The following is a 25647-nucleotide window of genomic DNA, read 5'->3' on the forward strand; positions in this document are numbered from 1 at the left end:
CTTCCCTTCCCTTCCCTTCCCTTCCCTTCCCTTCCCTTCCCTTCCCGACTTATTCCATGCTGCAGCTGAAGCAAAGGTCAACACAATGCAGAGCTTTTCCCCTTGGAAAGCCCGGGCTCATGTGTGAAGTTGAGCTGAGCCGTGAGCTAACCGGATGAATAAACCTGTGACCTTTGGGTCCTCGTTCCCTAGCTGTAAAATGAGATGTCACTGGGGAGCATGGGGAGCAGCGAGAGAGGAGGGCTGCTTTGCATCATTTTGGTTGTTTTAGACTTACCACATTTTATGTAAACCTCATGAAGTTTAAAGCAAATTGGCTTTGTAATTCGTTTCAGAATCTGTGTGCATCCTCATTTTAGGAGGAGAAGTCTGAAAGCAGGGAAATGATGGTAGGAGAGGCCAAAAGGCAGGGGAGGCCTCCTCCTTCCTTCACATGCAGCTATCCCAGTAAAAAAAAATAAAAATAAAAATAAAGGAAATGTGTTTGGTTTATTTTTTGTTGTATAAAGTTTTGTTTCTTACCTTCTCCCCTATAGATCACATTGAATATCCGGATACCTATCTTTGATTGTTGCACTAGGAATTGTACTGCTTTCACTCAGCATCCTGACAAGGGAGCCCTTCTGCACAAAGTCAATTAAAAATTTGGATAGTTCCTGATTAGTTTTGAACATTTTCCCTGAGGAATATAACTCTTTTAAAACACATATTTTATCTAAAGAAAATAAACATATATTTTTTTTTAATAATCCCATTGGTAAGCAGCAATAAACTTTCCAACAAGAAATGGGATACATGATTTTCAAAAGCTCAGATACCTCATATTTTTGTTAGTAGTTTCCAAACTTGGAATTAGATTAGGTAACAATGGAGGGGAAATTAAAGTATCATTTTGTGGAGAAAAGCGTTTAAGTAGAAAATCCCATGAGCATATTGTGAATGCAGCATCTCATGTTTATAGCTTAATATCAAAAAGAAAAAAAAGCTGATAAGGAACAGTACCTGTAAGTCAGCCCCAACAGTTATATACTAACTTGGAAATGGTAGATGTTATGTGTTATATGAACGAGGTATTGTGTGTTAAATGACTGTTATCTGGAATAAAAGTTTATTACAAGATTATTTTTCCTTGTGTTAGAGTTAAAATCTAACTAAGTTCTTCCCAAGATGTGAAAAAATCAATAACCTGTGACCGTTGTTTTCTTTTTAAATAATATTTTTAGTTAAATACATTTGCAGATCACAATTGCAGAGTATTTTTAATACTGGTTATCCTATAAATACCAGGATAATTGATTGTTCTCAACTATCTTGCCTGCACCTTGGAGTTAAATATTCGCTGTCTTTCCCACAAGGGACCAGATTTTCCTTCTCTTTGCATATAGTTATTGTTAAGTTTCCCACCTTTTTTTTTGGTGTCGTGCTCTCAAAAGCTAGGTATCCTAGCAGTGACTTGAAGACCTCTTTGGTGGCTCTTTCTCTTAAAAATAAATAAATAAATAGAGCAAATCCCTGCCATCTGTTTTAATTAAACCATCATCTCTTCTCCAGTGACATTTTTTATTTTGCCTACACGGTAAACCACAAAAAGCCTAAAAGCCATCAGCCCTTCTCTTGATCGCGCTGACTGGAGACCTTGTGTTGAGCTAGATAAATGAGAACCACTGTGGTGTATCCCTGGCACAGGCAGACCCGCTTTAAAGGGAGCTGGGGACCGAAAGGGGAGCACCAGTGTGCATTTCACATCCTAACTTTGGAACCTGCTTGTAGTCATCTGGAAACAGTTACAAATCCTGTATTGCTCAACGTCTCTATTTTATTTGTAATTCCAGGATTTTCTTTTTCTTTCACCTTTCTACTGTCATATCCTATGCAGCCTGAATGTTGCTTTGTGCCTGGTTGAAATAACATTGTTTGCCAGCTTACAATCAAAGGGAGTGCTGAGAAAAACAGCTGAGCTGCATTAGGCAGAGGCAGCCTGGACTGCATTTCTTCGCTGCCGAGTAACACACCACAGGTGCAGGATTAGCCCAGCGCACGGTGCTGTGTTTTCTTAGCTCGAACCCCCTGAACCACGCTCTGCCTCCTCACATGACTCTCATCTTTGGGGAATCTGGCAGCTATGTAGGGAGCCCACAGAAACTGCCTGTAAGTAGATGGCTTAGCATTCCAGCTCACAAAGCACTCCCCCCCGCCCCCCTTCCATTTTCCCATTTTCTTTTTTTTTTTTTTTTTTCCTTTTTCTTTCCTTTTTAATTTATTAAGAGTGCTTTAAAGAGACTAAAAAAAAAAAAAAGAACAATGAAGTTTTGCTGAAAGGTAAAGAGGGAAATGTGTGCTTGGGGGGGAAAAAAAAAAAAAAGGCAGCTCAATTGGAGTAAGACATGGCAGTGTGGGGCTGTCCCGTGGGGCAGCAGGCAGCCTGATGCTTGCTACGTGCATCTTCTCTCTGCTCTTCTATGGTTGTGTTGCACCCTTCTTTGGAGTTGTCCTGAAGATCTGTAAATGCTTAGGTGCTTTTTTGTCAGTTTAGGTTCAAGGAGAGAGGTGGTATATTTCCAGAGAAAATACTGCAGCTAAAACAAAAGATTTGCCATTCTTCTTTTAGGGAAGAAGAAGAGATTTTTAGAAGTCCTGATACTTGTCAGCCTGGCAATTTAAGAGGGAATATACTTTTATATTAATCTCTGCTTTTGAAATTAATTTAAAAGTAATTTTTTAGAAATAATGACCACGTTTGATGCCAACTTTGCATTTTATAGAGTCGGGAGTGGTTTTAGCCTTAGCAATAGGCACCTTTCTGTCTAATTTTACAGTTATGATGACAGTGTATAACACGTGTATGTTGGTGCTTATTAAAATCAGCATCTATTCTATACATCTTAAACAATAATTAAAAGGAGAAATACCAAAATAATTAAAAGAAAATTATTTTTTCTCCCAGAGCTTGTTTTCATCACTGTTCATACATAGCTGGCTGCTGAAAAAGACCAGTTTTACATTCGTCCAGAATTGTTTCTTTCTTCAAACTCCGTAGAGAATGTTTAAGAAAAGGTAGTCACACAGCTCTTAAAACTTTTGTTCAAGGAGCTGTGCACGTGGGATACAAGTTCTAGTGGTGTTCACAGTAAACATTTCTTCCTTAGACACACATTCATATGACTGTTAAAAAACAAGCCTACCAAACCATGTCTGACAGCATGTTCCCTGTCTTCCAGAGGTGGCTGTGTGGCAGCCTGCCGGAGGGGACCGACTGATGCTTTGGTGGCAGTGCCGTCAGGGGTGGATGGCACGTGCAGATGAGCTCAGCAGATGCTCTGAAGTGTGCAGACAGGGAAATGCTTTTAGGCTGCTCAAACACTTTGGGAAAACCATAGCGCTTACGTCTGTGGGCAGAGTTGATTATTGTTGTTTCACGCATGCAATTAATTTTGGTTTGCCATAGAGATGCCTTCCACCCCCCTTTAAATCGATTTATTTGTTTTCTGTCAAAGTGAGTAAGTCAATGGCATTTTATGTTGCTTTCAGCCGCGTTTGCAGAAGACAAGTTTTGTGCCTCAGTCCTCCTTCTCAAACACAAAGATCTTCTTCATTGCGTACTATTTCTATCCATGCAGCTCAGACCCCTATTCAGGGTGTGTGGTTGGGCCAACAGTAGCAGCAGTCAGTTCAGTTCGCTCTCTGCTCTGGCAGCTGAACACTGCAAGAATTTATCCTGTCACTTGTTCAATTACTTCAAACGCTGCCTGGCCTGGTGACTTGGCAGGGTGGCATTTGCCTTGGGGTAGAAAAAGTCTTGCAGGTACTTGAGTGCTTCATTCAGCAAAATTGAGTTGGTGAGTGTGTCGTAACCACACGTGATTTAGGGGTATTGATGGCATCTACCCCTGAAAAATGATCAAAACATACGTGCTTGCTTCAGATACCAAATAATCTGCCCTCTTGGTAGATAGATGGGCAGTTGATGGAAATTCATAGGGAGCTAATTTGGGAAGCACTTGATTTGGGAAGCACTATGATTCTTTAATGTTTTTATATAAATGATTTGGATGCAGGACTCGAATGTAAAGTTTAATAAGAGCAAATGCTGGATTCTGCACCTAGGATGTTGCAACCCTGGCTATATGTACAGTTTTGGGGATGGGAGGCTGGAGAGCAGCCCCACAAAAAGGGATCCGTGGATTCTGGATGACGTTGAACATGAGCCAGCAGCATGCCAGGCAGCCAGGAGGGCCACCCATACTCTGTGGTGCATCAGGCACAGCACTGCTGGTTGGTCGAGGGAAGGGATTGCCCTGGTCTGCTCTGCTCTGCGGTGGCGTGGCCTCACCTCAAGTACTGTGTGCAGTTCTGGGCACCACGGTACAAAAAGGACATAGAACTGTTAGAGTGTCCAAAGGAGGGCTACAAAGATGATGAAGGGTCTAGAGAGGAAGGTTTATGAAGATCGGCTGAGGTCCCTTGGTTTGTTCAGCCCAGAGCAGAGCAGGCCGAGGGGAGGCCTCATGGCGGCCTGCAGCTCCCTCACGAGGGGAGCGGAGGGGCAGGCGCTGAGCTCTGCTCTCTGGGGACAGCGACAGGACCCGAGGGAACGGCATGGAGCTGGGACAGGGGAGGGTCAGGCTGGGGGTTAGGGAAAGGTTCTGCACCCAGAGGGTGGTCAGGCACTGGGACAGGCTCCCCAGGGCAGTGGTCACAGCACCGGGCCTGCTGGAGTTCAAGGAGTTTTTGGACAGTGCTCTCAGACATGTGGTCTGATTTTTGGGTGGTCCTGTGTGGAGCCAGGAGTTGGACTCAATGATTCTTGTGGGTCCCTTCCAACTCAGGGTATTCTGTGATTCTATAGAATCATTTAGGTTGGAAAAGACCTTCAAGATCACCAAGTCCAATAAGCAGCCTGACCTACTGAATCCCATCACTCAAGAAATGACGTTAAAAATAGCACATGCTTATGCCATATAATATATAACAGCTATTTCTTCTTCTTGTGAACTCTACCCATTTTGTTAAGAGACGTCAGAGGGAACAATTACATAGCAGGACTGAAACAGGAGTTTGAGAACTATGAAGAAGGTTGCTCTCTAGGCTGATCTGAAGGTATGTCACATCTACTGAAGAACAGCCAAAACAAATCAGTCAGAAGGGCACTGGCTCCTGCAAGCATGGCAGGGGCACGTGCTCATTACATTTTAACGTACAGGTGCAGTTTTTGATGTTGGAGTGAGAAGAGCTAGCTGATATTTTTATCTTCCAGCCACAATATTTATCTTGACTACTGGGCATAGCATTCTTGGGTTTCTTTTCCTTGGAAAAGGGAAGAGGAGCGGTGATGATTTATTAAATGCATCTGAGAGCGCCACGGGGTGAAGGCTGTCTGTTGCTGCTTCTCTTAAATGCTTCTCATTGTCTTAATGCCTCAGTCAATCAGAATATCATCTGAAATGATAAGAAATAAAAATCTAAAGCTTGTCCATTACAATCTTTGATGCCTTCTTAAAGATCAGATAGCAAAGCATAATTCAGTAGAAATGACATCAGATTATATTGCTTCCTGTCTGAAATTCTTTTTCTCTTGCTAGTGTTCAGGGAGGATTTCAAGATTGCTTGCAAAGGCATTGGCAAAATATCACGATGGTGGCATTCAGTGTTTGCTGCTGGGAACTGCAAGCACGTGTGGGGATTTGCAGCTTAAGAACAGAAGTAACAAGCTTTGGTCTGTAATAGCAATCTTCCTGTCTCTCTTTCCGTGAGAAGTTGCTGAAGGTAGTGCGGCACAGACCCTGAATGCTGTCTGCAGTTTAACAGCCAGACTGCTCATCTCACATCTTGTTATCTGAGCTTCCATTCCCTGTTTTGATCCAGTGATGCTCATAGCTGGGGTTTTACAGCTGAGCTTTAGTTGGTGTAGTGCATGAATTTTGATTACATTAGCTTGAAAGTGTCCCAAGATGCTGTCAAGGAAGAAGTGAAAAAGAAAGATTTGTTACATAAAAATGATGAGAGAGAAAAATAACCCCTGTCTTTCAAAGAAATTGCTTCCACAATTTCACTGAAATAGTTAAATTTGTTTTCTGTGGTAAGGAATATTGCAAATTTGGTAAAGACATGAGACTATCATTTAATGTGCCTTTGTACACTGTAAGCTACTATTCAGTAACTTAATTTCTATTTGAGGTTATCTTGAAAAGTAGATGTAGGCATTCAGTGTGAACCAAATTGATAAATGAAACTATATAAAGTAAGTCAACCGTGGCAAGCCTAAATTTCTGCATGTTATCACACAAAGCTAGGCTCATGTGCATCTGAAATGTCTGATTATTTTGTAGTACCTTAATGACTAACACTTCAAGGAGAACAGAACAGGTATGATTTAGCTGTACCTTATCTCCTCTGATTCTTTTGTGGGATGATGCTCGGTCATGACTCAAAATCTTTTTCAGAATGAAGCCAGGAGAGATGGTCATTCTCAGATTGGACCCTGGATCTCATTGTTTATGGAATATTTGTCTTAGTGTTCCAGTTTTATTACCTATTACACATGGGTAAAACAGTAGCACTTTTCCATAAACATTTGCAAAATGTTTATTCATATTGAATGGGACAAGAACACACAATGCAGATAAGTGTAACTATAGATCCAGCATATGCTACCTGTAGATTTGTGTGCTCTCAAAAAGAGATTAGGAAAAAAGGAAAATATTTTGATATCTTACTGAGGATTTGAAATACTTTAACATTTGCAGAGATGAATGAAAAGGTAATTTATATTTAAAAAGCTTCTCTTTGGAACGGAACAATGACAAGTGGAACCAGATGATTATGAACAGTAGAATTAAGTGAGGGGGTTAATAGAATTGTAGAAATTCTTTCACAGAGGAAAGTTACAGTGAGCATATAGCTAGACTTCACCGTGTCTGGAAAGGCAGGCTAAAAGACTTCGCATGGTCTTTCCTTTGGAATTTTGAAATAAGTCTTTCTTTTGTGCCTCTTTCTATCTGTTGGTACAGTATCTCATGTTATGATAAGACAGCCAATGGGTTCTCATTTTTTCCAAATGAAAAATGACACAGATTAACTGTGGATAGCAGAAATGAGAGGAAACCAGGAAAAAGTAACACTCAATCAAACTGTGATGTAATGGCAGACAGCAAATTATATAGGAGTTTTCCATGGGTTATGATACCAAAGAAGCCTTTGCAATTTTAATTTACAAGTAATATGGCATTAATTTGAGTATTAATTTGAGGGGTCTCGTCTCAGTGATTGTGTCACAGCTTGTTACATTCCATGCTGAACTTAACTAATTTAGCTAGCAATATCAAGTATGATTAAGATGGTTTACTCAGACTGTATGGGAGAAGGGTGCTTATCCTGTTCAAGCCAAATGCTAAAGCATTTTCTGAAAAAACAAACACATTTTTTTAAATTAGTAGCAGATTCATATAGCTATATTGGTATTCAGTGACAATCCCAGCAATAGGGACAGGTTATTTATTTTTAAGAAAACTGCCTTGACAAATTGTTTAAATTATATCTGATTGTAACCCGTGCTTATTTGCATCATGAATGAAAGCAGAAACATTCCAAATTTTGAACTATAGCAATGAGAGGGTTGTACATACTTCGGTGCATAGCAGCTCCAACAGAGGTATAAAATGAAGAAGCAAATCATACAAGGTAAACCCAACATTGCCACGTTTCTGTTAGTATGCCAATTTATTACAATGGATATATGTATATCAGAGTAAAGCTATTTTCAATCACCATTTGATGTCAACCTCATCTGAAGCTCACTAGTGCAATACAGTCATACACTGAAAAGAAGAGCATGTTGTTTTCATTTTTCTGGTATTTTTAATGCCGGATTTTGTTTACTGTGGTTTTGGATCAGTTGTGCAGGTCTTGGCATCTGGCCTTTCCTTGTTTTATATGGTAGCCTTGAATATCCAGCAAAAGGAGACTGTCATGATCTTTATTTCCTTCTTTGTTATTATGATTGTCACCAATAAAAAATGTTTTACTGTTACCTCTTGACCATTTTACACAGTAGATCAAGCTGAGTTAAGAGGTATAATTTATTTCAACTTCTTGAACTGTGGTGTGTTTTTGTTACTGACTATTTGCCAAAAAATATCCCATGGAAATTCTTTTATCTGATGACTGCAAAGTGCAGTGAGTTAGCAGTTAGTTATTTCCCTTTCTCTTAAAACAGTCATGTCAATGGTGTAACACCGGCCTGGTGGGAAGTTATCAAGCTGCAGTTCATGATGTAGCATAGGAAACCCTAGCAGCGTGCTGTGTGATAGTTTCATATTTTATTACAAGTATGATTTGATGAAAAGCTCACTAGTTGTATAGGCCAGTGCAGGCGATAGATGAAGTTTTGTGGCTTAAAACCATTGGATGGAAATGCTATCAAGCTGACCGTTTTGCCGTGTTCTGACCTAAAGTAGATCTAGAGGTTTTCTTTAATCCTGGTTCAGATGCTTTTGTGTATTTAATTTCCAGTCCAAAGGGCCTTTCCGTAATACGCAATGCTTCCTACGTATACCTTCTCAGAAGCAGCAAGCATATCTCGCTGTCAGTGAATGCTGTAAGCTACTTTTTTTTACAAGCATGGGAAAATATGAATGGATCATACTGTGCTAGTATGAGGCTTCACATGCTGTGTAGAAAGAATAATGATCACAGTACTTTTTTTCCATCATTTAATTGCTTGTGGACCTTAATATCTACTTTAATAAGAAATAAGTCTGACTTTTACTCCTGGCAAACCCATGCAAAGGTTATAGATCTGCTTTTATACTGGATGGCTAGCACATAAATCACATGGCTATGGCACAGAAGTCAATCTCTTGAGGCAACAATTGCTAATTATTTATCCTAAGGGAACAGGGTGGCTTAAGATTTGGACTCCAGTAACACAGTACAGAGCTTTTCGCCTCCTTCATTACCGGACTTGTTGAATCAGGGTAGTGCCCAAAAGTCATTACCATCTGAGATGGCTCTGGGCCTGTGTGAAATGAGTTATTGGGCTTTATCCAGGTTCTAGTGGGGAAATTCCTGTCCAAATCGCATAGCTATGGCTACAGCTGGCAAGGGTTGGAGTACTTACTGGCAGCCACAGCAGAGAGCTTGAGGACTGAATGTATATTAGGAGATGTGCTCTCTAGATAAGATTTTTATGCTCTTACATGGATCAATGCAGAGACGCTTAAATAGATGGTTTTCTTTTTGTGTCTGTGGGTACCACCATCTTGCAGACAGCATTATTTAAAAAACAAACAAAAAAACACAATATATCTCATCCTGAGGGTTACTTCACTGTGGCTGTGGAGTGAGGCTGTGTAACCAGTTTTCTATCATTAAAAAGAGAAATTGAATAACAGCAAAGGGGTTTGACACACAGGAAGGGGGAATTTAGTATTTAGATACTTAGTGCTAAGATTACCATGAAGTCTAGGAGGGATGGGAACCAAAAGTGAAGAATATTTCTAAGGCAGCTTATTTGTTGACATGGGGGCTAGTGGGGTTTTAGGCTAGACACATTAGTCATTCCTATAGTCATCCAAGCTAATGCTTCCATGTTACAGCACATTGCAATGTTTTCCTCACTCTCTTCCTGCTGGCTTCATGATCTTCCTAGTCTCACCTTTTGGTAAAGTTTGCCTTCAGATATGATAAAGAATCTCAGGCAAAGCACAGAAGCTACAGATAGACACTAACATTTGGAAGACAAACACACAGGCGTAGCTCTTCTGGGCACACAATTCCCTTTCTCAGTGGACATTCATAACAAAGGGCATCACAGCACAAATGAGCAGTTCCAGTCCTACAGAGGAAAATCTCTCACAAGCAGTACTCCAAATAGACTTAAGAGCCCTGGTGGACACCCACCTATTCTTGTGGTGGGAGGTACTTTGTCCATGCTCACGAACTTCAGTAGATAAGATGAGAAAAATCAACTAAATTTCATGTTGTATAGGTCTGAAGGTACAGACTCTGAACTGTTTAATTCCCTGGTGTAGCCAGTGAGTTTCTCAGCAGTGTGTAAGAACCTTGCTTCTGCTACCTGTTTTTCTGCAGTTGTTCTATGTTGTTCTCCGTTCAGTGGGGATGGGAAGCTGGCTATAAGCAGCAGCATAGGGTATAGCAGAGAAGCGGCCAAGTTCAAATGGGATAGAATCCCTTGCATTCAGGGCACTTGGAAATGGGTCCCTCAGAGAGCTTTTCAACACCAAAAGGGCTAGACAGAGCCAGGTCTGCATGAACTGGATGTGTTTTTTACAGCATGGCAGCAAAGGCAAGAAAGGCAAGTAGGCTGTTAGCCATCCCAACTGTGCATTTCACACCTGAAATCAGGAAGAACTTGTATCCAGACTCTGGAAAGCTCTTGTTATGATGGGATTCTTCCTACAAGTTACAGTTCTTGGAAGGGACTGCTGAAAATCTGCTCTGAAGTCGAGCAGACATAAGTTTCAGTGGGTGTCTCTTGAATTCCAACTGAGCAGGAGGAGATTTCCTAAGTGGTCCTCAGTCACCTGTTGGGTGAGACATCTGAATTTCAGAGGCAGGAGCCCATCTCTTTAGCTAGGACTCAAGAATTTAAGGGACGGAACAACAAGATAAAGCAAGAAGGATTTATCTTTATAGAAGATGAAAAAGGGCCTGAGAGTATCCTACTCATACCTTTTTAAATTGTATTTGATTTCATGCATTAGACACTGAACTGCAATGATTTTCCACTAGTTTTGACCTGGGCATGACCAGGAAACAAAATCTTAGGCTACATCCCCTATTTCAATCTCTTGGAAGTGTAAGTACGAATACCAACCAGCCTAAATCATACTAAGTTTTCTCGAACCAAACTATCTCTCTCAACAGCCACCTGTGGTTTTGGCAGTACTTCAGATTATAGTTCAGCAGCTCCCACCTGCCTCATTTTATCCAAGGATGCAAACGGGTCTAGAGATGTAAGCTGCTGTTTACAGCAAGTTCTGCAGAAGCTGTTCTTGATCCTATCCCTAATGAGCATTGGGCACAAACTGCATTGGGGCACAACTCTTATCTATTGAAAGAGGTAACAAACAACTAAATGCCTTCCTTATAATACATACAACTGTATGTTAAACTTTTTTTTTTATGTTTCGAAGTGTGGAATCCTTTCTTTTTTTAATGCTAGGTGTAAAACGCTTTCATTTTTGCATTCTTCCTTTGTTGAAGACAGACCCTGCTGGAATTGTAGATAAAGTGTTGAAGAAGCGCTTACACAGGGCACAGGATTTCACTCAGTTGCCTCGTGAGCTAAAAGGTCATTTTGTTGCTTTATGAGCTTGAAGTTTGAAAATTCTTGACAGGAATATTAATAATTGAATATTCCCCATCCAGTAGTAAGAAAGTAAATCTGATGGAAAGAACTTATTTAATCTCTAATCCTGTGACCCAGGGAGCAAACATCTCTTGATACTAATTTGCTGTATACAAGCTGCATTTTAAAATTTTATGTTGTGAGAAACAAACAGGGCATTTTCCCTTAAACACCTGCTGCATCTTAAGTTGCAGCTATGAGCAAATAAATATGCAATGCATCCTGAGTGAACTAAGCCACTGAGTTCTAATTTTGTCAAGATTTTAAAAGCATATTCAAGAGCCACTTGTGTCATGAATCCAATTAATATCTTGATGCTGGGTACAAGAGTTAAAAGCCCATAGTTTGTGTATGCTTCGTAATGAGTTTCCTGGTTTGACTTTCTGAAGAGGTGAGCTAATCAAAACCTCCAATTGGTTTCAGTGGGATGTATAGGTACTGAACAAATCAAAAGATCAGGCCCGATGAGTTTTGTATGTCACAGATGTTATAATCTGATATGGTGAATGATTGTATTTCATGTGCATCACCCTAATGCTAATATGCAAGGAATGCATGATCTTCAGAAAGCTAACATTTGTCAGAATACTATGTCTTTAAGTGTAAAGCCCCACTTTCCTCAGAGCTAATGAGTTTCAGCTTTTCCCCCAGTTTGCTAGGGACAGTTCACATGAAGAAAACTAGAGCATACCTGGCAGTTGTTGCCAGTGCCTCCCATATGCAAGGCTTTCCTGCCAGAGCTGGCAGAAGACAGCAGGACGTGAAGCTGGGAGGTAACGTGCATGCGTGCCCAGAAGCGTAGGCTAGGCTGCCTTAGTCCTTCTAAGGGCATGGGCTGCTTGATCAGCCCTGCTCATTCTCCAGTCTCTGCTTCAACGCCTTTCAGCTTGTTCTCAGTCGTTGCTTTCCATCTAAGCCCTTAAGTAGATGCTTGTTCCCATCACCTCTGCATGTTTGTCTACTCCATCTCTCCCTAGGGAGTTAAAGAGGATAGAGTTTTCTGTCAGCTCCACAATATATCAGTCCCAGTGATGGAGATAGGAGGAGGATTTTAATTAGAGCCAAACGTCATTGTATAATAACACCAATTGTTTCTGAATACTTAACAGTAAATGAAGAATTTCAAGGCTGCTCTTCAACTACTCTGTTGGAGACAGTGTTCATAAGGGAGCCTTTAGTAAGGATTCTTACAGGGAAGCAAGAGGAAAGTGAGAAACTGCCAGTTGAAGCTTTTCATGCTGATCTCATTTTGTCTTTGAGGCTTAAAATATTCACAAGCACTGAAAGCTGATATTTGAGTAGAACTGGGGCAGGGGGAAGAGCTAGTCTCTTAAACAGCTCCTAGCCCCTCACCAGCATCTCTAGCGCTACTGCATCAGGTCCATGTTTCAGTACTCTGATATTTTCAGGAGTAATCACTTCCATGGATTTCAGCATTTTTCATTCTAGGAAGTGTTCTTGCATTTGACTTAGTTTATAGATTTTTTTTAAAGAACATAAATAAACTATTTTTCCTTGTCTTGTAGTAGTGCTTGTACAACTCAGTGACAAAGTGCTGTTGAACTTGGAAGAACATCACTTTGTTAAATCTTTGCTAAATCGCATGTCCATGTTCTGCTCTACCTTGAGTACTGTAAATCCGGCTCTGTTTTAGTTTCAGTGAGTGTAGATGTGTGCCAAGTATAGAGACAAAGAAAGTGCAAAGGTGTAATCAAGGATCTGACCTATGTAGTGCAATAGGAGAAAAGCCACACTCCACAGTCTGAAAAGCACACCATCTCTCTGCAATGCTGCCAGCAGCAGAACTTGAACATCAGCACCTCTCATCTAGGGTCACTAAGGCCCAGTAAACCTCACACACCAGTGTGTATTTCAGAGGCATCTAGAGAAAACTGTTCTCTAGTGAATTCCTGGTTCAAATAGCTTTCTCAAATTTTCATGGGTAGGAATATTTTAAACCGTTCATTCTTGAAATCATGCCTTGAATTTTTTCTCTTCCCCCTTAATTTCTAGCCAGTTTTCTGGACAACATGCCCTTGAGAAGCTCCAGCAAGTTGAGCATGGAAAGCAGAAAAGATGGTGAGAGCACAGCACCTGCCCCTCCACAGAAGAAGCTGTCTTGTCAGTGCCATCACCATTGTCCAGAGGACTCTGTCAACAGCACCTGCAGGTTTGTGAAACATATTTGGTTGTAAAACCTGGGAAAACTTGTTTATGGTAGTTCTGCAGTCCCACGTTGGATGTCGCAGTTCTTGTTTGAACAAATGAGTTGTTTATACCTGTCTAAAAGTTAGATTTTTTTTTTAACCTAGATGCTAACTACACATCTATATTTTAATACTAGGGTATTCACATCTTCCAAGTTCTGGATGCTTGTATTAATTCTTTGCATATGAAAGGTAGGAGCTGGTCTTTAAGAGGTACACGATGCAGTTAATGAGAGGGGACTTAATGGAGATACATTGATGCATCTGTAAATGCTTATAAATTTATAATCACTCTTCATGAAGCACCGTTTATTGTAAGAAACCTGCTCTTGATATGTTTTTCACAACAGCTGAAATGTCTCTTGTAGGTCCTCAAGCCTTTGTTTTTTCTTGCTTCCAATGTAGAATAAAGGGTCCTCTCTTTGGAGGTGAAATGTTAAGTATTTTCTTAGAATAGCTGTATACTGTGTTTTTGTTTTATGCAGCAGCATTTGGTTAGAGTTATACAGAATTTCATTTGGGTCAGTCTGCTTCCCCAGGGGTCAGAAGTCAGACTTTCCTGCCTCCCTGGGAGAGGCATGTCCAGCTGTGCAGTCCTGTCACCCTTGAAGGCTCAGCTCTGTATTACACTGACACTGCCTGCACCAGGAGAGGAAACCAAGAATATCTGCAGTAGGAGCATGCTGCTCTTTCCCACCCCCAAATACAGTTCTTGCTGCAGGGTGCTCCTGCAGCACATGCCCTATTGCTGCTGAATGAGGGTAGTTGTCTACACGCATCTCATGCCAAATCAGGTGTTACGGTTTACCTTTGAAGCAAGGTAGGGATGAGCACTTGATCTGTTTCAACTTTTTAATCTGCTTACTTAAAACAAGTCAAATATGAGATACTCACCATCTGCTATAGTCTAGTAGAGCTGAGGGTCTGCAAGAAGCGTCAGAGCAGGCCACAGGACAAGCCAATGCGTATGCAGTTTTATCTGAGGTGAGACAGTCTAACGCTGTCAATATTGGCTAGCTCTTCACAGCAGCATGTTGAGATAGATGGAGAAATGCCTGAGCTTGCTGGAGACCGGATTGCTGTTGGGTTTGAGTGTTCAGTAGCCTGACTTAGTTCTGCTCTGTCTCCATTTTCACACTGAGGTATATCAAAGTTATTGATATATTTTATATTTAATATATATTGATATATTATAGCCATAAATACTACTTCCCTCTTCCTACAAACCCATGCTCAATCTAAACATTGGACCTAACTGCTCTCACAGGGCAGTCCATTTGAAGAGTTGTAAAAACCCTCTGAGATACCAATTTGCAGATCCCCTGCAGTGTGAATCAGCTGTTTCCTGTTCCTGCCCAGCCAGAGCCACTGCTTTCACACGTGGTGTCTTACATGCAGTAAACAGCGAAGGTGCAGATGACTCAAGTCCATGAATTGGAAAGCACAAGAGGATCCATGCTAAGGAACCCATTGAACAAGGTTTATACTTCATCTGGGTAGGCCTGAGGTTGCACATTGTTTCACAGACAGCACTTACATTATTATTTTTAATGTCAGCCAAAAGACACATTTATCCTTTAGCCTATCCTGTGCTGTCACCTGAAGGCTGCCCACCTTGCCCAACTAGCTATAGTTTGAATAGTTTAGAGAAATACAAGCCTAAGATTTTTAATTAATTGAAATTAAATACTTTACTTTCATGGTTTACCAGCAATACTCCTTTTCAGAGTAGTAAAAATTGCTGTGGTTCCCCATACCTTGGGGTGAGGGCTATAGCAGGGTCAAAGGAAAATAGCCACAGCATCCCTTGTTTTTCTTACATCTCCTTAACCTCTAGTCTAGTATTTTACTTCCTCAATTCCCTACTATTTAGATGGAATTAAGGGTGAAAAATTCAAAGGGAACTTGTATTGAGGAGGGAGTTTTAAGTCTAACATTAGCAAAGTAGTTTTTAGGCATCTGGTTAGCTGCCTGGGTTGAGACCAGCTTTCAGAAGATGTGACCAAGTCCGCTCAGGTAAGCGGGGATTATTAGTTTCCCCTGTGTTGGGAATAATTATACTAGTCTGTAACTTTCCTGTTAGCCTGACTATTGGCACAGTTTGAAAGCACTCAGGAATTCTCATTTAACATCACTATAAAGGCAACTTCACCACATTGAAGTTCAAGTAGTATCGGTTGTGCTATTTGTCTGAAGAATAAGTGAACTGTTCAGATTAAAAGTTATTGCATTAATTATCTTCCTCCCTCAGATGTAGTCACTAAAAGCTTTCTCCATTTTACAAAAAATCGAATCCTCTCAGCATCTCTGTCGGTCTGTTAAGACTTGAGCTGCACTTAGGCCTACAAGTCTCTCAGCTGCCTGAGCTCAGCAAAGCATCACGCTGTCCTCGCTGAAGCTCCCACTAAAGCAGGGAATCTTTGTGTGCCCAGGAGCAAGGGGGAGCTCCCGGAGTTGGATGGGAAGGCATTTCCAGGTGTGCTTTAATTAAACTTCTCAGAATAAGACGTATCCCTATCACAGTCACTGTTAGTGAATTTCTTATTAGAAGTAGTCTGCCATCCCACCTGAAGGTTTTAGTCTGCTACCACGAGTATCTATCAGGTTATAGATGCTGACTGTAGCAGCAGTGTCTTGAGAGTTTATATAAAAATGAGGCCATCTGGTGGCCATTTGAAATCTTTTCTATAACTGTGTTTTTAGAAGTTTAAAGTCAATATTCTTAAGCCACAGGTGTATCAGATCTTTAACAGCCTGCTGTGTTCCCATATAGAATTCTGCTCTCTTTGTACTTCTACAGCTTAAGTGCAATAATACTTTAGGAAGCTATCAATAACACCACAGCTTCAAATTCATATTCTTTTCTATACCAACAGCAAATCAGTATCTTGTTTGAAGAATATGCTTTAGGGTGAGATAGTCCACAAGCACACCAAGCTCTAGAAGACCCATTACAGGGATAGTTCATCAGGAAGAAGGCTGGTGGCAGGCACCAGTAAGGGGGCTGCTCTGCCTGGTGGACCAAGCCATGAGCAGAGGGTGATGCTAGGGCTAGCCATGCCCTCACCCACCATTACCCTTCCCCCCCAGGGTATCTGAACATGGCAGATGGCTTGGGGTCCCTTGATGGTCACAGCAAGTGGTCAGCCAGCTCCAGGCAGGAACAGCAGTAGATAGGGCTGGAGATGGGCACTCTTGTACTATGTAGCTTGGACCTGAGCTTAAATAGAGCTCCTGGGCAAGGGCATGGGGAGGAGGTGGGGGGAGTCCCAAGGGGGGCCGCTCAGGGTAATTAAAGCTCATTAGTGCACTCCGGGCACTATTATTATTAAGATTTTTGTAAAGAGTTCACAGTCCTCTGTTTGAAGGGTATGTTAACCTGCTGCAGTGTGTTGAAACTTCCTTCTTTAAGAACATCTGTACAATTCATAAAAGGCTTTCAATAAAGAAGCTCAAAGCATCTCTGAAGACAACCAGGGCTTCGTTTTACTGTTCCATTTCAAATTTTGCATGTACAAAATGAGCGCATGGGCAGTTGTGTCTAATCGTAATTAATTGCATATTTTTAAAAGTAGTGTTAGATTTAATTGGTTGTGACTGTAATGGGATTGCAATAAAGACAGAGGCTGATTAGGTACCTAGTTGTATTCTTTTTCCATTCACAAATAAATGCTGACAGTTTTAGAGATCAGGCTGATAGAGTTTAATTTCTTACGGCTTCTGCCCAACTGTGTCTTGAGGTAGCTTTGGTTATCTAATGCAATAAAATAATTAAGCTGCTTCTCCAGCATTACCAGAGATGATAATTCACTTGACTGATTTTATTTTCGTTGTCATGTTCTCCAGATGATGGGATTGAATTTTCACTGTAATTTGGTGTGTAGAAGGATGAAGATTTCAAGAGTGGGCCAAAGCACTGAGTTCAAGCCCTCTTTCTTTTGATCAGCTTTAATTTTTAGGGTAAAGTTGTACACTTTCTAATAAAGGAACCAGGATGAGATGATGCCTTTCAATTTGATTCCATTTAACTTTATTTTTTAATGTAAGCCTTTATATAGGGCTGCATAGGAGGCAGTTAAGCCCACTTTGATGGTTAAAAATAAAAAACAAAAGTCAACAAGTCCTTGCAAGCTCCACACTTTCCTCTGCCAGGGCCATACGTCTTATCCATGACTCAGCAGGTGACTTCTCTCCAAGTGTTTAAACTTAAAGGCCAAATCTCCACCCCACGCTTTCCAGCCATGCTGCAGAAATGACTTGTTTTTGGTTTTGCTCAAGGGTTGCCCATACAGGCTTTTAATATATACCTTATGCTAAATAGTAATACAAGTCCTGTCTCCCTGTACAGAGACCTGTTGTATTATTCTCCAATATTTTCTTTTACCATGTGGGACTACTTTAGTGTTATTGTGCTGGAATACCTAAGACTTCCCTTGAGTATCACATTTACTTGAACCAAGAAAGCATTCCAAAATAGCATATATCCATCTTAAGGCTGCCCTAGCATTAAAAAAGAAGCCATGTCATAGAAATTCAACCACGATGTAAACAAAAAGAATTGGGCTGTGTTTAAATGTTGGGAGGCAAAAGAAATAAATAAAAAGGGAAAAGTAATAGAGGAAAATGAGCAGCTTTATTTTGAGTGTTTCCTTCTTAATAGTTGTCACATCTACTGAAATGGATTTTGCCCAAAGGTGCCATGCATGGCAGAGCGTGGTAGGACAGGCAGCACCATCTTGAAGACTACTGGGGCCAGAAGCTTCATCCTGCTCTAACCCAGCTTCTTTGCTTTGTTACATCTGCATGTCTCTCCTTGCCTTCAGTGTAGCTGTGCAAACATGTAAAGGTGCATCTGGCTCGACAACTGTGCAATGCTCTTCTCACTTGGTTTCATGTTACTTCCCTGATGCACAGCCACTAGCTGTATTATTTTTTTCCTGGCAAATTAGCCTGTATTGAACACATTTACGAGGGCTCTTTGTTTTCTGGACAGTATCCAGAGACAATGTTTTGCTAAATTTGGCTTTCATTGTCTTCCTTAAGTGAAGGATGTGACAAAACATGTGAATTAGATGCAGATTAGGAGTCAGACAGTTTTTGAATTAGGTTATTTCAGCCAACCTTTACAGAAGTATACGAACTTCCCAGTTTCTGGAGATAAAATAGTTTAACATTTTTAAATCATCTTTTAAAAACAATGCAGAAATTTGTCCTGTTGTTTTGGATGGAAATGAAGACAGTGTAATTCTTTCTGATATCAAAACCAGAAATATGAAGAGGAAGGGTGGACGAAAATAACAACACCCATATGGACTCAATTGCAAATAAAATTAAAGATAAGGAATCTTTTCATCAGGTTATTTAACCCATCTGCTTGCCATAGGCACTGAATGAAGGAACGATGTTGCTTTTCCAAGCTGTATATTGCCATACCTGGCTGTGTCACACATATAGAGAGCAGGACAGGAAATGATCAGCAGTCAAGTTTTGGTAGCTAAGGTATTGCATCTTCTGTGAGAAATGGCTGTTGGCCAGTAAGGACATCTGCATGAGCAGCTGCGGAGCTGTTGGCCTCTGTTCCTCTCTTCTAACATTTAGTAAAGGTCTAAGCTAAGATCGCTTCTTTCATTTGGGTAATCTGTAATTGTAGCAGCACCTTCTACATCAGTGTGTGCCAGTGTTTCTGTTATAAGTTCCCTCTATTTGCCTGGCATGTGTCTTGGCTGTAAAAATTCACTCTTGGCTGTAAAAATTGGCTCTTGGCAAATACGTGACATACCAAATCTGTGCTTATTAGTGATCACATCCAACATGTATTTAATCGCTCTCCTGCATCATACCCCAATAAGATAATGCTTTAGTGGAGGAGGATAGTGGATTGTACCTGGATGTCTTCAATAGCCTCAGGTTGAATTCCTTCTTTACTCACCAATCACAGATTCTCAGTCAAATTACACAAAATTCAAATTACACAGTTTAAGAAAATAATAATTCTGCATGGGGAAAAAAAAAAAAGCCAGGAAGTAGAGAATAGATTTTTATTATTTCTTTGTACGTCAGCCATGCACTCATGTTTCTGTTTGTGCTGTCACCAAAATAAACATGAAATTAGAGATGATACAGACTTAGCAGAATTATTCCTAACTTGTTAGAATAGTAAACCCACTTCCATTTCTACCACGGGCAAGTATGAGGTAAGGCAGTCAATAAAACAGCAGGGGTGCTCTGTGTACTTTCTGTGCAGTGTGTAGTTCGTTTGACAGCCTGTGAAGCAGAAGAGCTTGGGGTGGGAAGGCAGGTAAGAGAGACTTCTTTCTTTTCAGAAAAGTCACCTCTACGTCTTGCTCAAATGAGAAATCTTCAATAAAATAAAGAATTCTCATGTTGCATGAACACTTTTTTTTTCTTAGAGGTAGAAACAACTTGTACCAATATTTATTCTGCTCAGCATTGCTATTTTAATTGTCTGACGCTGTCTGTCATTACTCCATTGTTGTCTGTAAAGAAAGTGGCTTACCCTTACGGTCGGAGCTGTATAACTTTTCCATTTTGCTCTGTCCAGTCTAATTTTGTTTGTCTTTTTAAGTCTGGAGTAAAATTGTCAGAGGGACTAAAGTGCTTGAGGATCCTAATTCCAATTTTCTGAAATGCGCTAAGTATCAGAGTCCCCTGGCAAGGAAGAAAAAGTGAAATAAAACTGCTGACTTTCCCACTTCTTTTTTCAAACAATTTGACTTTTTCTTCCACTGCTTTCTTTCAGTGAACTGAACATTTTATTTATTTATTTATTTATCTTGCTGTGGACTGCTAGCCGTGGAGTTCATTTTTGTGTTTCACTTGATTGCAATTTATTGTTTTGTTGCTCTGTCCCCTGGGTTAAACTTACTCATTACTTTGAATCAAAGGCACCATGCAAACAAATAAAATCTAATCTAATCTAATATTCGACTCTAATGGATTCCTTACAGTCTCTCTTCTTGGCAATCCTATCATTCCTATCTTAAGCTTCAGCAATGAAATCAAGGTGGCTGTTGCCCAGAAGGGTTGCTGTCTCCTTTGCCTTGCTCAGGCACAGTGTCGGAGAAAGGTAGAAGTCCTCACTCGCCTCTCTGAGAAAGCAATTTGTAACGTACAGCTGGTTACTTTTCAAATCCAGAAGTCAATAACCAGTGATAAATTATGATTTGAAGTAATAAGCTTACTGTGGCTAGACCCTGCACCACTAATATAAAAATACGCCACAGCACATGTTTGTCATGATCCTCTCCAGCGTATGTCTATCTGTAGCTAATACTTACAAATTGTGCTTCTCTATCCAAAGTGTAACAGCTCCTCTCGATTCCTACATCTTCGCTGCCTTTTCTGTTGCTGCTCTGTAAGACTGACCTTTCCTTCTAGCAAGGAGCAAATCACCTGAAATTTTGCTGTGCTTAAATTTTCTAATTATTATTTTTTTTTCTTTTTATTTCCTTTTTTAAACTGAGTTTGTTTCTTCTCCTCAGAAAAATACTCACTGAGCATAATAGCCGGTCTTCTTTTCCTGGGAAAATAAAGGAGTAATTTATGTGACTTAAATATCTTGGATTAAAGAGTTCTTTTATTACTGTCATTATAATTTTGGATCCTCTTCCTGCAAATCAGTCACTGTGTTTCTTGCACACGTTACGTACCCCCACAGTGCTTACAAATTAATGCATAGCAGTCTCAGTAAAATGCAGCCCCCCTTTCCTGCCCTCCTCTTGCTTTCCATAGCATGGAGGCATTTGACCTTCATAAAGGAAGGACATTTATCACCAGCACCATCTAGCCATCTGTTAGTATACTTGTCCTTTGTGGTGCATGGTCATGTAAACAGGAGCATTATGGATCACTTCAGGCTTATAACCCAAGTAAACAGTTATGAAGGGTGTTGATGATAACTCAAGGACTCATACACACGAGTGTTGCAGTTTGTAATATGGCTAAAACGGGAATCACAAATCACTCTTAATAATATTTTATGCTGAGTATCTCAAAAATGATTCTCTCTCCAGGTGCCTGCCGCGGTGCAGATAGCCATGCCTTGCTGCCACGCAGAGGGCAGACCTGTGAGCACTGACACTCGTGTTTATGCAGGTCTCCAAAGCCTTCACCCTCTAATGGCTGCAGGCATTTGCAGAGAATTCCGATGTTTGTTAATGGGCTTTGTAGCTGTGAAATGTTGGAAAGGTAAGTATGGTGGCGGCAATCTGCAGTGCTGTCAGCTGTCCTGCACTGTAACTACAGGTTACTGCGGGTGTCTGAGTCTTCCAGCTTGCCTTTTTCCACAAGTGCAATAGTGCTTCAGCTCTTTGTATTTCATGATACTGTTAGAGGAAATACATTGTTAACGGCAGATTTTCCTTGCAAGGAAAAATGATGAAGTTTGTATTTAGCGGCACATTTTTACTTCAGAACCTTTTCATGATTCTTTCTTCCCAATCCTCAGCACTGATGGCTACTGCTTCACCATCATAGAAGAAGATGAGTCCGGTGGACATTTAGTCACCAAGGGATGTCTAGGATTAGAGGGCTCGGACTTCCAGTGTCGGGTAAGAAAGCTTCAGTTGCCTAGGTATTGCTTGGCTTTTCGATGGCTTTCAGTTGAAGTGCAGTCAACAGACATTACTATGGCTGTGCTTTACACTTTTGTTAATTTGGCAGAAAGCTGCTCCGCATCAATTGCTGCGGGGATTGCATTTGCATCCCAGAATGGTTTATGGTGGTGGCATTATAGCTGCTCTTTACAGTAACTTAAGTTTTTGTTTTTATCGCTGCTGTTTCAAGGAATACCATTGCTCAGAGGAAGTTTGAATTTAGAGAAATGCAGTCTAATTCTTCAAGTCTCCATGGTAAAGTTAGTCAGGATATTATTTTATGGACCACAGCAACCTTTATGTCTTACATGCAGTTCCGGCTGTCTTTTGGATTTCTGATGCTGGAAATTCGCTTTAAGTTGATGATGCCCTGTCTGAGAGCAAGTCTTGCAGTGGGACTGGAAAGGGGTACAGGCAGTGGAACAAGATGGATATGAAGTGTTTAACTCTTCCAAAGTTGACCTTAAATGGTTTGACATGAGTACAGGAACAATCTAGCCATGGCTGAATCATGGTCGGTGAAAAGTATTTTGCCCAGCTTCCCACAAGAGCAGAAGCGGCACATAAATGAGTCCACACAGCAGCTCAGCAATTCCTGTGTTACTCTAGCTAAACTATTTTCACAATATGCTAAGTTATTTTTATAATATAATTCAAACCGATGCACATAGGAGACTTTCAGATTTCTGTCTTGCAACAGTAGTCGCAACAGATCCCTTTTGCAGCACTAGGGCACCAAGAGAAATATGTAAGGGGTGAATTTATCTCTTAATTATTTATATGAAGTCTTTTTAGTTCCACTTGGTGGCACATATCCTTACGCCACACAGCCTAGGAAGCTGTAATACTCTGCAAACCAGCACCTAAGCACACCATTCTCTCCAGTGCCAGAATGATGGTGTCTATTCACAACACAGATAATTACATGGCATTCTATGAAACTGTATTTCAGGACACTCCTATTCCTCACCAAAGAAGATCTATTGAATGTTGCACAGGCCAAGATTACTGTAACAAACATCTTCACCCAACGCTGCCACCGCTGAAAAATCGAGGTAAGGGGAAAGTAAACCAGTCCCCAAATGATCTTTTCCTGCTGCTGTCTTGGGAAGAAACAAAGCCAAAACCAAAGCACTTCCCTCCAGGTGCACATGATTAGGGAGATAAACCTCATTAAAAATTGTAGCTGAGTTTCTTGAGGTGGAGAGCGGTGCCTTGACCTGTAATTTCTGCTGCTTGCTATTACTCATGTTGCACACATGCGATGAGCACCATATGCGTTGGGGTCACACAATATTGTCATAGACCCGCCGACTGTCAGTGGTCATCCTGAAAACTGAGGTTACTTGTGGCAGAGGATGGCTCTTGCTCTGTATGTTTTTAGCATGATAACAAAATTGATTCCTGAATCCTCTGCCTGTTCATAACTTCACACACATCTGGGATGAGATCTCTAGGAGTTAATCAGACATTTCAAGGTAGCTGAAGTCCATTAAGCTTTTCTTATTTAAAGGATCTGAGATTTAAAAAAAAAAAAATGTTATTAAGAACAAATGGAAGTATACTAACTTCAAGTAGATTCTGGGGCAAGCCTAAGTCAGGTTTTTTTTTTTTTTCTTTCTTTCTTGTTGTTCTGTAATTTCTAAATGTTGGTAAAACTGCTTTGGGTGGATGTTGCATGATCCATTTCACAAAATACTCTTTGTTAAGTGTAACGTTCCTTCATGATAAACTCTTGGCATTGGCAACGGTGGCCCTGATTTTTGTTGGTCAGCATTGAGTTTAGTCTGGAGATTCAGTTCAAGGTTGCAGGAGAATTTGTAATTGTAGCATTCTGAGTTGGAAATCCAAATTGGTGTGCAGATGCATTCTTAATTATGCAAGCAGCAAATACTTGCACAAATTCATGCTCAGAGGAAGCCTTCTCTTATATAAGCTGTTCCCTTCATGCCTATGAAATTCTGCACAGATGGGCTGCAGAATAAGGCCTGTGGAGGGTAGTATGTAAATATTTCACTCTTTACTAGCAAGCCATTAAGTCAGTGAAACCTCATAAAATTTTGACTTCCAACATAAGAGTTATGTACTATATATATATTATTTATTTTTTTCATTTAAAAAATATTTCTGGACTGAGAGAGAAGCTCCACAAGGAAGTTGGTATTTGTTCACACTTACTTAGTGTATTGATATCATTTCAGTTTGGAAGACAATTTCTTCTTGTTCCTGACTGAGTTGGTTCTGTGTTAAATTACTTAAAAATACTGAACCAGTGCCTAACACTAGACATATGCCTTATTAAGATTTTAGATATTTGGCTATACCACTTGCTGCTTATACAGAAAACAGTAAAACAACCTTTTGCTAGTGGCAGAAGTTGTTTGGATCAAAATTGGCTTCGCTTTGTGTGTATATGGGGTAAATAAAGCATTGTTTGAGCTCAGTGGTGGCAGACCCATTAAATAGCAGAGGGAATATTTGTTGAAAGAATAATTTCATAGAGTTGGAACAGGATTCTAGCTGCTTTATGTTGCACATTGTCTGCTTTATCATGGCAAAGAAAAGGCAATGTGTTCACTCAACATACTCTGAAGATTATTTTTTTTTTTGAGGTGAGCTGTGCACTGCTGGTATGCTGATAGTACGTCGTGGAAATATATTTCCGATATTGCTTTGTTAGATGTGGCTGAGCAGGGCTGAAGACAGCACCTTTATTAAAGCCTTAATCAAGTATGTCATTCTTAGTGTCAGACTTGTTTTAATTTGCCATTGCTCAATTCTAGTTTTAAAGCTCGGAGAAAAGCCATAGCTGGAATTGCAGGATGCTCAGTGCAGCCATGTACAAATACTGTGTGCCCACTGTTGCTGTTGTTCAGTACTATGACTGTGATCATTGTGTCCTCTGAAAACATTTAGATTTGTCTATAATTGAGTGAGAGCTGTTAGACGTGTCCATCAAATTTAACGTAGGCTAGAAGTACAAGAAAGAGGAGATTAACCTAAAAACAAGCTTCTAGGAACAACCTCCTGACCTCCAGGATTCCGTGAAAAATATGTATGTTACTCAGCATTTAAAAAACAAACAGAAATTTGGCTTCTGAACTTAGATCCAAAGTCATATCTCATGGGAAACACAGCCTAGGGAGATCGTCCAGCTGCAGGTCAGAGGTTGCTGAACTGCAAATTAACCCGCACACCAAGGTAGCATCTACAAAGGCAAGCAGCTTATGTCCTGAAAGTGTTTTTCCAGACCTGGCATGTGCTGAAAGGCAGTTTTATCCTCTCGCCATGAAAAGAAAGGAGGACCATGCGCATGAGGGTGGGAACTGGAAGAGTTAACACTGCTCAAAGTAAGGTTTTCTTATGCAAGACAGAAGAAGGTAACAACAGCTGACTTTACGTTTGAGCCCGTCTCAGTACAGAACTAGCAGGATAAAATACCCCAGAGATAACACGA

The 25647-nt window shown here is 40.5% G+C and overlaps 1 protein-coding gene across 10 annotated transcripts in view; it reads left to right on the forward strand.

The window, feature by feature from the left end:
- BMPR1B (bone morphogenetic protein receptor type 1B) overlaps positions 1-25647 on the forward strand; it is a 258427-nt gene that overhangs the window by 212564 nt on the left and 20216 nt on the right. For 8 of the 10 annotated variants that reach the window (XM_035325734.1, XM_035325736.1, XM_035325738.1 and 5 more), the window contains 3 exons: positions 13382-13538; positions 22043-22145; positions 23143-23245. In XM_035325734.1, coding sequence (XP_035181625.1) covers positions 13399-13538; positions 22043-22145; positions 23143-23245 — 346 coding nt within the window. In that variant the 5' untranslated portion in view covers positions 13382-13398. Of the gene's footprint in view, positions 1-1953; positions 2149-8363; positions 8369-13381; positions 13539-22042; positions 22146-23142; positions 23246-25647 lie in introns of those variants that run through there. The other 2 variants (XM_035325743.1, XM_035325741.1) reach the window with 2 other exon arrangements.

Source organism: Oxyura jamaicensis, chromosome 4, assembly GCF_011077185.1.
Source record: "Oxyura jamaicensis isolate SHBP4307 breed ruddy duck chromosome 4, BPBGC_Ojam_1.0, whole genome shotgun sequence".
Lineage (NCBI taxonomy): Eukaryota > Metazoa > Chordata > Aves > Anseriformes > Anatidae > Oxyura > Oxyura jamaicensis.